This window comes from Hipposideros armiger, unplaced genomic scaffold, assembly GCF_001890085.2.
Source record: "Hipposideros armiger isolate ML-2016 unplaced genomic scaffold, ASM189008v1 scaffold_1441, whole genome shotgun sequence".
Lineage (NCBI taxonomy): Eukaryota > Metazoa > Chordata > Mammalia > Chiroptera > Hipposideridae > Hipposideros > Hipposideros armiger.
Genome location: NW_017732791.1, coordinates 81,399 through 96,405, shown reverse-complemented (window position 1 = coordinate 96,405; position 15,007 = coordinate 81,399). Strand labels below are relative to the sequence as shown.

The 15,007-nt window shown below is 34.8% G+C and overlaps 1 protein-coding gene across 1 annotated transcript in view; it reads right to left on the bottom strand.

Moving 5' to 3' along the window:
* The window catches only part of MALRD1 (MAM and LDL receptor class A domain containing 1), a gene marked incomplete at its 5' end in the record, with an annotated part of 142,467 nt that overhangs the window by 48,031 nt on the left and 79,429 nt on the right, over positions 1-15,007 (bottom strand). Inside the window, 2 exons of the mRNA XM_019633930.1 lie at positions 7,962-8,124; positions 12,137-12,313. Of these exons, the coding sequence (XP_019489475.1) occupies positions 7,962-8,124; positions 12,137-12,313 (340 nt within the window). The remainder of the gene's footprint in view (positions 1-7,961; positions 8,125-12,136; positions 12,314-15,007) is intronic.

Here is a 15,007-nt window from a genome sequence, read left to right as displayed (position 1 = left end):
AAGATATTCAAATGGTCAACAGGTACATTAAATTGCACTTAACAACACTAATCATCAGGGAAATGAAAATCAAAAACACAATGTGATATCACCTCACACCTGTAAGAATGGCTAGCATCAACAAGATAAGAGACAAGTGTTGGTAAGGAAGTGGAGAAAAGGGAACCCCTGTGCACTTTTGGTGAGAATGTAATTTACTACAGTCGTTAAGAAAACAGTATGAAGGCTCCTCAAAAAAATTAAGAATAGAATTGCCATATGATCCAGCAATCCCCCTTCTGGATATCTATACCTGAAGGAAATGAAATCAGCACTATGCTATATACCTGAAACTAATATTGAATGTCAACTGCAATAGAAAAAAATTAAAATTAAAAAAAGTCACTATCTAAAAAAGATATCTGTGCCCTCATCCATGTTCATTGCAGCATTATTCACAATAGCCAAGACATGTAAGAACCTACGTCTCCACAGAAGAATGGACAAAAAAAAACCCAAATGTAATCACATTATATTTGTACTATTACATCTATAGGAATATCACTCCGCCATAAAAAAGAAATCCCTGCCATTTGCAACGATGTAGAAGGCATTATTCTAAGTGAAATAAGTCAGTCAGAGAAAGATAACTACTGTATAATCTCACTGACAAGTGTACGTGGAATCTATAAAAGCTGAACAAATAGTATTAGCTGAACAAATAGAGACAAATAGTATTATAGAATGGATGTTGCAAGGGGTTGGGGGTGGGGAATGGAGGAAATGTTTGTCAGATGAGTAATTTCTGAGAATAGAATATACAGCCTGGTGACTATAGCTAACCATAATGCATACTTGAAAGTTGCTAAGAGAGTAGATTTTAAATGTTCTCACCACACACACACACACACACACACACACACACACACACACACACGGTACTATGTGAGGTGATAGATTGTTAATTAACTTATTGCGGTAATCTATTTTACAATATATACATATACCAAATCATCTGGTTGTACACCTTACAATTACATAATGTTATATGTCCTTATATCTCAATTAAACTGGGGAAAAATATCACTCTGGGAAAAAAATAATAACAAAAACTATAAAGAGTATATTGTAGTTGGCAGACATATATGTGTACAACCTAAGAATTTTGAGATGTGAAAATATGATAAACAAAAACAAAAGTCTAATAAAAACAGGAAAGATCTTAGCAATGTTCAAAACAGATAAAAAAAATTCCCAGAAGGCTGCAGGCCCTGCTGCAGTGGGCTGCTGTAAGCTACAATGAGCAGCTGTCCAATGGTCAGTGAGCGACTGCCTCACCCGGGAAAAGAGCAATGATAATACCAACTTGGACCAGTGAAGTGACGTCCTCCACAACTAGACTGAACAACAAAAGCAGAGCAACTTGTCTGTTCCCCTTCCCCAATTCCCCAAAAAAATCTTAAAAAAAAAAAAATTTCCCACGATGCTTTAAAAGATCTTATAAATCAATAAGAAAAAAAAAAGTGCTACAAACTAAAAACCAAACAACGAGCACAAATAAGAAACACACACACAAAGAGAAATACACTTGGACAAGATACAAAGAAAAAAACGAATAACATTTCTTAGTATTAAAAAAATGAAAAATATAAAATTACCTGCTACTTTAACCTGTCAAATAGGAAAATATGAAAACATAATTAAATAGTGTTTAGCAAGCATACAGACACCATCATGTACTGCTCGCAAAATGGTACGTTTTTGAGAGTAACTTAAAATTATAAATCAAATATTTGAAAGTATGAATGATAATTAATATAAAAATTCCACTGTGGATTTTTTTACTCTCAGGATATAATCTGTAATGTGTACAAAGTTGTATATTGTTCAGTAAAGAGGGGTGAAATTTGTGTATAATCAAAAGCAACTCATAAATCAGTGAGGAATTAGTGAATTATGGTACATCCATTTAATGGAATACTACTGGCCCATTAAAAAATATGGTAACTAATTGCTTACACATTGCATATAAAATTAAAAGTAGATTAGAATACAACGTATTTGATATGAACCTATTTTTATCAAATATATATATGTATATACATAAATGTACAATATTTAATCATGGTGGTAGGATTACTAAAGAAATATATTTCTTCACCCAGATTTTGTATTATAATTCTGTACAGGAGTTGGGATACAAATATATTTATTTCATTTTAATGTGGAGGAAAATCATATTTAAACTGCATATAATGAAAATATTTTTATTTTTGAATAAAATTTTAACCATGATATATTATTTTAAAATCATACACCATATTATAAATATATTCTTCAAACTTTACCCTGAATAGCAAATATACTACCTAAGTAATATACATGGATTTCTCTTAAATTCCAAGTTTTCAAGCCACTGTAGTTAATTTTTTAAATTATTTATCAAGTTAACAAATACTACACTAAGATTAAAATTAAAGTCATTTAACTAATTAAAACAAATTACCAATACATATGAAAATATAAAGAATGCTTAATTCAAGTACACCCTGAAATAAAAGCAATTTCTCTTGTGTTTTTGAGGTACAATTATGCTTTACATCCAGTTCTGTGGCAACACTGCCAGAAACGCCACTTCCCACAGGTATTAAAACAGTTAAGAGAAAATTACTACATTTAATTTAGATTTTGACTGTTTGCACTTTTATTTTTATATCAGCAAAATTGTTTCTAAGAGCTGGTATTTAAGCATTATTAAAGATTTATAAAACTGGATCTTTTAGAAATTATGTTGGGACAGTGATAAGGAATCTAAATGAGCCTATGAAATTTTAACTTATCTTCTTACCAGAAAGGCTCTCAGAAAGCAATAATTCTGGTATTTAATGTCTAACAGGCTAAAGCTTTGGAAATTATTACTGTTGCAGAGCAGAAAACATTAAAATATTTTCAGTTTCACTGAAGCTTTCATCCACATTTATATCCAGCACTTAGTTACATTATGGTATGCATAGTTATGTCACAGAGACAATTTGCATTATTTATGTGGCTTTTAGTTTATGATGTCAAGCCTATACGAATGCATAATACAGACTGGAAGGTAGTGCATTTGCAACATGGGGCCTATAATTCATTTCCACCTGAAAGACAACAATTAGTGTTACATATAAAAAGAAAATTTTAAGAAAAAGTACCTCTATGTTACAAACAAGCAAAATATTTAAGAAATTCTGTTCCCTCTAATCAGCATTTTGAATGAGATGTTCATACTCACCTAGTTTTTCAACCATCTGTAATCAAACCCTAAATTGAACAACATTATAAAATATCTATCTTTTCCAGATAATCATGAGATTGGTACATTTTGTTTTCTTCTAACAGAAATATGGGGGGTCATTTTGATTAGAATTAGAGAAAAGAACACATAGGCAAAAAGGTTTGGGAAAATATGTTGGCTATTATTCAGTGAATGAGGCAATGCAGAGGGTGCCTTGAAATTATGTGTCTTAGGTTGTTGACTCAGGGTAGAGTTTTACCCCAAACTATTTCTCAGTTATAATAGTTGCTTTAAACACACAGATTTTATTTTAATTTACAATTCAATTACCTTAGAACAATCTTTTTGTTTGTTCTGAAATATGTTGTACTGTTTTTTTTATGTGAGTCACTAGATTTTGAGAAAAATGAATCTACTCTCATCAAAATTGGAATTAGGAAGTAAGAAGCCACCCTCCGCCTTTTGGTCATATCTTCCTCACTTTCTGCTGAACCCTGAATGAGGTTCTAGCATCATCAAGAAACTGTACTAAAAATACAGATTCCTACCTCTATTCCCTGAGATTCTGATCCAAGTGTTTCAGAATATGCATTTAAATATATAGTGTATACATATATTTTCAACGGCCATCAATCCACATCTTGAGAAAAACCTAAAGATTCTATGAGCACCATTAGAATCTACTATCCTAGCATATGCACACATATTCCACTATACATCATTCCATAAGAACAATAAAGTGTGGAGAACTTTCTAGACTACTATCTATCACCATGTACCAAAATTAACTCAAAATGAATCAAAGACCTAAATATAAGACCTGAAACAATAAATTGTATAGAAGAAAACATAGGTACTAAACTTATGGACCTTGTCCTTAGAAAGGATTTTAAGAATTTGATCTCAAAGTCAAGGGAAATAAAAGCAAAAATAAATGAACAGGACTATATCAAACTAAAAAAGCTTCTGCACAGCAAAAGAAACCATCAACAAAGCAAAGAGGCAACCAGTCAAATAAAAGAAGATATTGTGCAAGCAACACCTCCGATAAGGGGCTAATTATCCACATACAACTCAACAATGAAAAAAAGAATCTAATTAAAAAATGGACAGAGGACCTGAACAGACACTTCTCTCAAGAAGACATACAAATGGCCAACAGATATATATGAAAAAATGCTCAACTTCACTAGCTATTAGAATATGCAAACCAAAACCACAATGAGATACTACCTCACATCTGTAAGAATGGCTACTATGAACATGACAAGTAATAACAAGTGTTGGAACAGTTGTGGAGAAAAAGCAACCCTTGTACACTGCTAGTATACAAGGAATGGAAATTGGTGCAGCTACTATAGAAAATAATATGGTAGTTCCTCAAAAAATTAACAATAGAATTACCATATGACCCAACAATCCCTCTTCTGGGTATGTATGCAAAAAAATTGAAAACATTTAACCATAAAGATATATGTCCTCCTATGCTCGTTGAAGCATTGTTCACAGTGGCCAAGAGATAGAAACAACCAAAATGTCCTTCAATAGATGATTGGATAAAGAAGATGTGGTACATATATACAATGGAATATCACTTGGCCATAACAAAAGATGAAATACTGCCATTTATGACAACATAGAGATCTCAAAACTATCATTGCAAGCAAAGTAAATCAGACAGAAAAAAGTAAAAAACTATATGATTTCACTCATACATCGGATATAAAAACTGAAAGCAAACAAGACAAACAAACAAAAAAACTCATAGATACAGACAACAGTTTAGTGGTTACCAGAGGGTAAGAGGGGAGGGGGGTGGTAGATGAGGGTAAAAGGGATCAAATAAATGATAAGGGAAGGAGAACTGACTCTGGGTTGTGAGCACACAATGTGCTATATAGATGATGCATTATAGAAAGGTATACTTGGAACCTATGTAATTTTATTTAAGGAGAACTGGGATCATGGGATGTGAAGAGAAAGAAAGAATTGGCACAGAGCTTTTTGATTTTCAAAACTAGTCTTGAAAACTGTTCAGACACAATGGTCTTAAAAACCTGGCTTTAAATTTCTAAAGCCAGACAACTGAGAAAGAAGAGCATTTTCGAAATTAGACAAGTTCCCATTTAAATACAAAAATCAAAATTTGGAAAACTGAACTTGGAATTTTACTATAAGCCATAGAGTAAGTTATATGATGCATGAGAAGGAAAAAATGTCAGACCTCCCTTGGCTGAGGAAGAAGCCGAGAGAGGAGGGGAAAGGAATGCTAGAGGAGATGTAAGCTGAGTCACTGCTCCTGTCTCCGTGACTCGCTGTCACACCGAGCACATCTGTTAATCATTTTCTGACTATTAGGTATTCCTGTTAAAAATATATTTAATTTTGTGCTTGGTAGCCTATCATTATAAAGCATTAATATATAGATCCTAATCAACTAATTCACTCAACAAATATTTATGGAGACCTATTATCTACAGGTCGCTTAGAAATAATCATACAGTGAGAAGTCACAGTTCCTGTGGCTACTCCAGGAATCTGCAGTGTCTTGGAGGTGGGCTGGTGGGGTGAGAGACAAACATTAAAAGCCAATGATACTATTGTGCTTATAATAAGTCACCATATACCTTTACTACCACTTAGAAGTGAGATCTAGTGTGCCTTTTGCTTTATGGAAATACAGATGATTAATAAAGGGCAATTGATTTGCGTGAGCCAGAGAAACTTGCTGAAATCACCCTTTGCTTTTTTATGAGTGAGAAGCAGCCCAAGGATATGTTGTATAATAAAATTTCAAAAATTACTTGCCAACTATTATGTTATCCAAGTATTAATATCTGCTAGTCTATATACTTTGGGCAACTGGGATGCTAATGTTGAAATCAAATGATGGTAAAACTGGAACCATTTTAATAGAACAAAAACAAGAAGAAAAGGGAGCTCAGAAAACCAGAGTAAAAAAAGTCAGCCCAGGAAAAGAAAACCACAGTACACTGAAGGAACCATGACTGGCTCTCCCTGAGTACAAGGCAATCATGGCCTGGCGGCAGATACACCCTTGGTTTTCTTTGAAGCAGTAGCCATAGAAACTGGGTGTCCTGAAGCTTTAACAGTGGAGAAGTGTGAAGGCATCAAAGTTTTGACTAGATTCTCTGTAATGTAAATGGGGATTCCTTTGTCATCTTCAGTGACAGTTCCTTGAAATCTTTAAAGGAAAGCACGATGGCTGGGATCTTGTAGAACAGGGATCACTCAATATACCAGGGGTGCCAAAAAATGCATACACATTTTAAAAGATGTTAACACTTTGGTCAACGTTGCTCAAGCAGTCGTTTGCCGTAATCAGAAATGCCAGATCTGGACGCTGATGATTTGAGTACCTCCTGCAATTGCATTAAGTCAAACAGGACCTCTATTCATCTTTTGTTATTGGAATATATATTGAGTATTACAATTTTAATACAGGTTTTTCCTTTCTTAAAATGTGTATACATTTTTTTGCCACCCTTGTATTTGTGGACTACAAAACAGGGGAAAGGTATGACCTTGAAAGAAAAGACCCATTGTGGTATATTATATAAGACTCAAGCTATTTAAAAAAGGGGGAAAAGGTGAAGGGGAAAAGGGGTCCAAATATCCATGTATATAATACAGAAGTCATGGGGATGTAAAGTACAGCATAGAGAATCTAGGCAATAATATTGTGATAGCGTGGTACAGTGTCAGATGGTTGCTGGAATTATCATGGTGATCACTTCTTCAGGTATATAAATGTTGAAAAACTATTGTGTATACCTAAAACTAATATAATATTGTGTGTTAGCTATATTTTTTAAAATATATTTTTTCTTTTTTAAGATATTATTAGGGAATTGGGGGAGGGAACAGCGTTGGGGAATCGGGGAAGGGGAACAGACAAGTTGCTGTCCTTTTGTTCTTCAGTCTAGTTGTACAGGACATCGCTTCACTGGCCCACGTTGGTATTATCACTGCACTCTTCCCAGGTGAGGCAGTCGCTCGCTGGCCATTGGACTGCGGCTCACGGCAGCTCATGCCCACTGCCAGCCAGCCCCACTGCAGCCTAAGCCATCGCTGGTGACTCATGGCAGCCCAGCTCCAGGTCGAGCTGTTGTTCACCATCTTAGCTGTAGAGGGCGCAGCATCACTGGCCCATGTGGGATCCAAACCCGGGTCCTGCTGCTCAAAGCTGGCGTCCCAAGCCAAGTCTTAACCAACACGCCACTCGGCCAACCCTTAAAAAATATATTTTAAAATAAGACAGGAAAGACCCAAATAAATGATGATGAAGAGCAAAGATTAGAAGAAGAGGTATAGTGGCAAGGAGACAAAGAAGGAGCTGGAAGGAGGAGGAGAGAAGGAATTTCTTCGGTGGGGAAGAAAGAATAGATCATTTTAAACTTCTGAACAGTGTTTCCAGTGAGTAGTGATATTACAAATTATTTTCCTTTACTTACTCAGGCTATTCTCTGGTTTCCAAGACTTTCACAAGAGCAACCACTCCTTTTCTAGTTGAATTTTTTTTTTTTAATTTTTTGTGAAAGAATGAACTTAGCCCTGTCATTCTGTAAGTGAAACCTTCATCTTTACAAAAGCACTGGCCTAGGGTAAGGTGGTGGGGCAGAAATTGGGGAACTGCTTAATAAATAGGTCCTAAGAGACATGTTCAAAATATGTGGTCACTTACTTTGTGTGATCCACCGATGGCCTGTGGTTTTCTTCCCCATGGTGAATACTGGTTCCATTACCGAGTCCCCACCTGAATGTGTTTGAATCTTGAATTAAATGTTCTGGGATTGGCTGGTACCATTCACACAGGTTTCCTTTTTCAAAGCTGCAAACTTCCATAGCTGGAATAGGGTGGAATAAAGGTCAGCTAATCAAAATAAAAGAGCCAATAAATGGTGATTTCTAGCTGTATCAGCACTTTCCTACTCTTGGGTTTTCTTTTGTTATCATCTAACTTTTAAGCATAATTCAAATAATTAGGCAATGGTTTGTGTAATTAGTAGAAGAGTTTTAAAGAAATCTAAGTGTAATATATTCAATTTGAGATATGGGGATAAAGAATCTGCTTTCATAAGAAGGTGAGATTTTAATTAGCCCCTAAAGCAGAAACTTAAGCATTTCCAGTCTCTTCTGACATAACACTTACATTGTTTGCATGACCGCCAAGTTCTGGTAAGTCTATTATTTTCAACAATAATATTACAAAGCTAAACTTTAGCTCAGTTTCTGAAAGAGTCATTCCAAATTCCCAATTACTTAAGCGCAAAACAGTAAGATTTGCAATAACTTTTATATTGGATCTTTTTCTTTGGAAATTTTCAATATTATTATGACTACACTTTAATAGAACACAAAATTACAAGTCCAGTATTTTTAAATACATAGATGCATGTGAAAATGTTTATCTATCTATCATCTATCTATCTGTCTATCTATCTTTCTATCTCTATGTCTCTGAATCTGTTTATGTGCCTGTCTGTCTTAAATCCTCCACTCCTTGAATAAAAGATTCAATTCAATGAGTTCTTGTGTATACCATAAAAAGCCTGGTGTGCACTCCAGCTTTTAAGTGGCATAAATAGTGACAGCATACCACTACATCACTTAGAAACTTGGGCTCAAGATTTAATGTAAATCTTGAGATGGAAACATTCCATGAAAAAAAAGGTGATGTTTAATCATGATATTCAGGTGTGTTACTTAATCCCTGACATTCGGATTGATCATATAATTATATTTATCTTGTGCAGAGATTTAGGGTTCAGTAAAATCTTGTTCTTCATAGCACTAAAAAAGATACGAATTTCAGATTTAAAAAAAAGCAATTAGAGAGCATAAAGTTTATGTCAAGCAAGAGGAAGAAGCTCCAGGCATCTGCTATACAATATCGCTATACAACAAGAACGTACTGCACACTTAAAAACTTGTTAAAAGGGTAGATTCCATTTTATATTCTTACCCCCAATTAAAAAAATAGAAAATGTAAGACTGTAGATTCCAGACACACTTTATCATAACATTGTATCCTACGAAGAGATAGAAGTGGCACAATCAAACAATTTGCAGAAATAAAATGATAATAACTCAATTCATGTTTATTCAAAATAAATAAATATCCCTGTGACTTTAAAATAATAATTTATTAGTAGACATTCATTCAGGACATTTAAAGAACGTAACAAGACTTCCCATCCAATCATAAATTACTAAAATTGCAAAGTTGATCTAAGACAGTCAGTATTCACTAGAGACACTCATTAGGTGTAATTAATTAGACATTCTGTAAATTTTACAAACACTACAACTTAGGTCCAATCATAAGGGAATTTTAGCCTTTTCCCATGAGAAAATATGAATACCATAACGTCTTCCATTATTTATCTTCCATCTGTGACGCATAGTGTATATCCCTAGCCACTTCAGTTCATTACTGTCACATCTCATTCACAGAGTGAGTCATCTTTCATTGTGTGAGTTTTTAGTTTAGATTAATTAGTTTATTTATCTAGTTTTCATTAAGAAGCATTTTTTTTTCTGGCTTAAAAGAATAAATACGAGCTTTTCTGTAGGTGGAAACCCCGAGTAAATATCGTTAAAGTCTCCCCTCCCGCAGTCCTCACGTCTAAGTTCGAGTCTCCCAAAGAGCCTGAACAGCTGCAGAAGCTCTTCATCCAAGGTTTGAGCTTTGAAACGACGGATGAGAGTCCAAAGAGCCATTCTGAGCAGTGGGGGGCGTCCACAGACTGTGTGGTGATGAGAAACCCAAACACCAAGCTCCCGAGAGGCTTTGGGTTTGTCACGTGTGCCACTGTGGAGCAGGTGGGTGCAGCCATGAAGGCAAAGCCACACAAGGTAGATGAAGAGTTGTGGGACCAAACAGGGCTGTCTCAAGAGAAGGTTCTCCAAGACCTGGTGCCCACTTCACTGTGGAAAAGACTTTTGTGGGTGGTATTAAAGAAGACTCTGAAGCACATCACCTAAGAGATTATTTCAAACAGTATGGGAACATTGAAGTGACTGAAATCATGAATGACAGAGGCAGTGGCAAGAACAGAGGCTCTGCTTTTGTAACCTTTGATGACCATGACTCTGTAGACAAGACTGTCATTCAGAAATACCATGCTGTGAATGGCCACAACTGTGACGTAAGGGAAGCCCTATCTAAGCAAAAGATGGCTAGTGCTTTGTCCAGCCAAAGAGGTCGACGTGGTTCTGAAACTTCAGTGGTGGTTGAGGAGGTGGTTTTGGTGAGAACAACAACGTTGGTCATGGAGGAAACTTCGGTGGTAGAAGTGACTTTGGTGGCAGCTGTGGTGGTGAGGATATGGTGACAGTAGGGATGGCTATATGAGTTTGGTAATGACAGACGCAATTTTGGAGGTGGCAGAAGCTACAATAATTTTGGCAATTACAACAATCAATCTTCAATTTTTGGACCCATAGAAAGAGGAGTCTTCGGAGGCAGAAGTTCTGGCCATTATGGTGGTGGAGGCCAATACTTTGCCAAATCATGAAACCAAGGTGGCTATGGCGGTTCCAGCAGCAGCAGCAGTACCTATGGCAATGACTGTGAAGAAACAAAGCTTAGCAGGAGAGGAGAGCCAGAGAAGTGACAGGGAAACTACGGGTTACAACAGATTTGTGAACTCAGCTAAGCACAGTGGTAGCAGGGCCTGGCTGCTACAAAGAAGAGATGATTTAGACAATATTCATGTGTATGGGCAAAAACTCGAGGACTGTACTTGTGACTAGTTGTATAACAGGTTATTGTAGTTTCTGTTCTGTGGAAAGTGTAAAACATTCCAACAAAAGGTTTAATGTGGATTTTTTTTTTTGCACCCATGCTGTTGATTGCTAATTCTAATAGCCTGATCATGACACTGAATAAATGTGTCTTTTTAAAAAAATGTGCTGTGTAAATTTAGTCTACTCTGAAGCCATCTTGGTAAATTACCCCAGCAGTGTTAAGTTACATTTCCATCAGGGTGATTCCAGGTTCCATTTAAAATGTATTTACAACCTGCTAGGGCACAGAAGCCATTGTCTTCGGAAACCTTGGTGTAGTTAAATTGACAGTTACTGTGTTGTGACCTGGAGATCACCATCAAAAGGGTCACCCAAGCAGAGTCATGTAGTTTATTTGGTTATTAATGATTGTTGGCACATCCTATGCAACATATTTAAACTGAATTATGTGCAAGATAAAATTGTAGATGGGAATGACGTTTGTGTATCATCCATTAGCATGTGTAATCAATAAATAATTGAATATCCTCTTAATAAAAAAGAATAAATATGAACCATTTTTTATTTTAAAGTTCGAGAATTTCTTGACAAGGCTGACATAAGATAAATTAGTTTCACTAGACTCTATTATCTGTATGTTCTGAACCTGTAATATTATAAGGACCCTTGACAAATATGATAGTACAGTAAATAAACATGCTACTCAATAAAAAGCAGGGAAAGGAAAAGTGTTCACTCCTGATTTTGTGTTTTGCCCATTCAAAGATATATTAATTAACCCATGAGTGTGAATAGAATAGAGCCAAATGGGAATGGATAAAAATGAGCTAGTAAATGACAGTCCTGGAGTCAAGTAAAGTCCATGAAAATAAGCATTTTAAATCCAAAACATTAAAGAAACTTACCTCTTGTTGGGCATGATAGAAGGGCATGCTGATTCTTCTATAATAATTTTCTCAACAAATAGCTTCTACATTAAGAGATTGTTCTGAGCCAGGCTGAACATTTCTAACTATGACACTAGGCCATGCTACTTAGAGATTATGCTAGCATTTTTCTGATCTGGTTTATGGTTACATTTAATAAATAATTTAGACACTCACTTACCACAAGATGATTCATCTGATTTATCAGGGCAGTCATATCTAAAATCACATTTCTGGATTTTTTCAACACAATGACCACTGGACCTGCAGACAAATTCATTGTCTGTACAGTTGTGTGGAGGTAATGTTACCGGAACTGAAGTTTCAGGAGGAGTTGGAAGGTCCACCGGCAAATTACCTTGACAAAAAACAATACACAGGTACTATTTAGCAGATTTTTGATTTCTTTAAATATTTTACACAAAAAGCTTTTCAAAGTATGCTTCACGTGACAACATAATAAAGAATATTTGATAGTAATTGCTAATCTGCTGAACTTCCTTATGCGAACGTATAAATTGGGGTTCTGGGTCTTAGTAATGGCAAATAACTGTGGATATCTTTGATTACACAAAGAGGTAAAGATGCAGATTAAAATTATTGAAAAACTACTGGAGCTCACCGAATCAATAGGAGGCTTCCCAACAGGCCTTGGAAGATCAGCAGGAACCAAAGGAGTTCCAGATGCAGACATAAGGAACCAGAGTCAAGGTGTGATTAATCCTTCTAGTCTACCAGGTAAATAAACTTTGTTCTTCCATTGCCACAGTGAAGCTAATGTTTCCGAATCTTTGTTTCACACATCCTCACATATTCAAGGCTGAAGGCTGCAAGGGAAAACTAAACTAGAAGTGCTCATCTAGAAGTGTTTGAACTCTTAAAGTAATAATTTCTGAAATTATAGAATTGAGAAGAAATGTATAGAAACTAATTAATTTATACAGTAAATTATTTAATGAACATTTATTAACAACATCCCTATGTTATGCACAATAGGTTCAATGGATTTAAAGCCAATTATGCCATCACTGCAATAAAACAGTTTATAGGCAGTCAGAGAAATCTCTCATTTCAATTACATAGTATAAGTTTATGACAGAGATTATCACTCATTTTGCTCATTTGTATATATATATATATATACATATATATATATATATATATATATATATACTAAACAATCTTTTATAATGCTTATTTATTAGGTCATGATGTGATTGTGTTACCATTATGAAAATTCATAGAATAGTGACTATGTACAGTGAGCACCATGTAGGTCCTTTTTAAATAAATAAACTTGTTTAGATTTGAACTTTAGATGAATGGAGTCATTCTGTATAAAATCTTCTGAACTTGATCTTTTCCTCACATTGTGCATGAATCCATCCATCGTCATGTGTATTCTTGTAGTGCAGTTATTTTGACTGTTGTGTAATATCTCACTATATTAATACATTACATGATTTTTAGCCATTCTACCATGAGTGGTTTTTGAGTTGATTCCGTTTGAGGTTTCATTTGCATCATACATTTCTCCTCTTGTATCTAGGAGTGGAACTGCTTGGTCACAGAGCATGCACAACTTCACCTTTACTGGATAACGCCAAACTGTTTTCCAAAGTAATTGCACCAATTTCTATACTTCTCAGCAGGGTACAAAGATTCTGGTTGATTTCATACTCATCATCCATTGGTATAGCCAGACTTCCCCATGTGTTTGCCATTTTCTTTTTTTTTATTATTAAAATTTATTGGGGGTGACAATGGTTAGTAAAGTTACATGGGTTTCAGGTGTACAATTCTGTAATTCATCATCTATGTATCACATTGGGTGTTTACCACCCAGAGTCAGTTCTCTTTCCATCACCATATATTTGATCCCCTTTATCCTCATCTACCACCCCCCTCCCCCATTATCCTCTGGTAATGACCAAACTATTGCCTGTGTCTATGAGTTTTTGTTTCTTTGTTTATCTTGTTCCTTTGTAGCTTTGTTTTATATCTCACATATCACTGAAATCATATGGTTCTCGACTTTTTCTGTCTATTTTGCTTAGCATAATAATCTCAAGATCCATCCATTTTGTTGCAAATGGTACTATTTCATCTTTCTTTGCTGTCTATTCCCTTTTGCATCTAGTCCTTTCTGAATTCATTTGTCTCTATTTGATGTCCACATTTATACAGTTCATTTGGTAAGAGTCTAGCACAATAAAATCATTTTTTGTTTGATTTTGGATGTTATACTCTGAAAGCCTTTTTCACTCTCGTTCCTGAGTTCGGTTTTGCTCTAGACTATCTGTTAAAATTTCTCAGAACTTTGAATATAATATTCAACTGTCTTCTAATTTCCATTCTTGCTATTGTGAAGTCAGCTATCAGTCTAATTGTAGTCCTTTTGTAATTGTATATTAATCTCTGGCTGTTTTAAACATAATCTTCTCTTTTCTTTGTTGTTTTCTGAGTTAAATTTCCATGAGTCTAGACCTATTCTTCTTAAAATATTATTCTTCTTATAATATTTTATATGAGGTTCACTAGGCTTCTTAAATCCATGTGTTACATTAATTCGTGGCCATTATATCTTTGAAAATTGCTTTTCCTCAATTTTTTTTTTCTCTCTGGAACTCCATTAGCTTTTATGATCGATCCTTCAAATAAATCTACCTTTCCCATTTTCCTTCTCTATATTTATATGCTGTATCCTAAAATTTCCTCATAGCTATTTTCCAGTTAAGTAATTATAATATTAATGTTGTCTTTCTGCTATTTAATTCATGCACTGAGAGTTTTATATCATTAATTTTATTTCTCAAATCAAGAAGGCCAATTTGATTTTTTTTCAATATTTTCTATTGTTTTTTTGTTATTTAACAATGTCATGCCATTTTCTTAGGGCTTGGAATCCTTTAATATTTCTAATTATTTGTTTATTTTCTATTTCTGCATAACAAATTTCTACGAACCTTATAATTTTAAACTAATAAATGCTAATTATCCCACACAATTTCTATGAGTTTGAATTGCAGAACACGGTTAGCTTGGTGGGTCT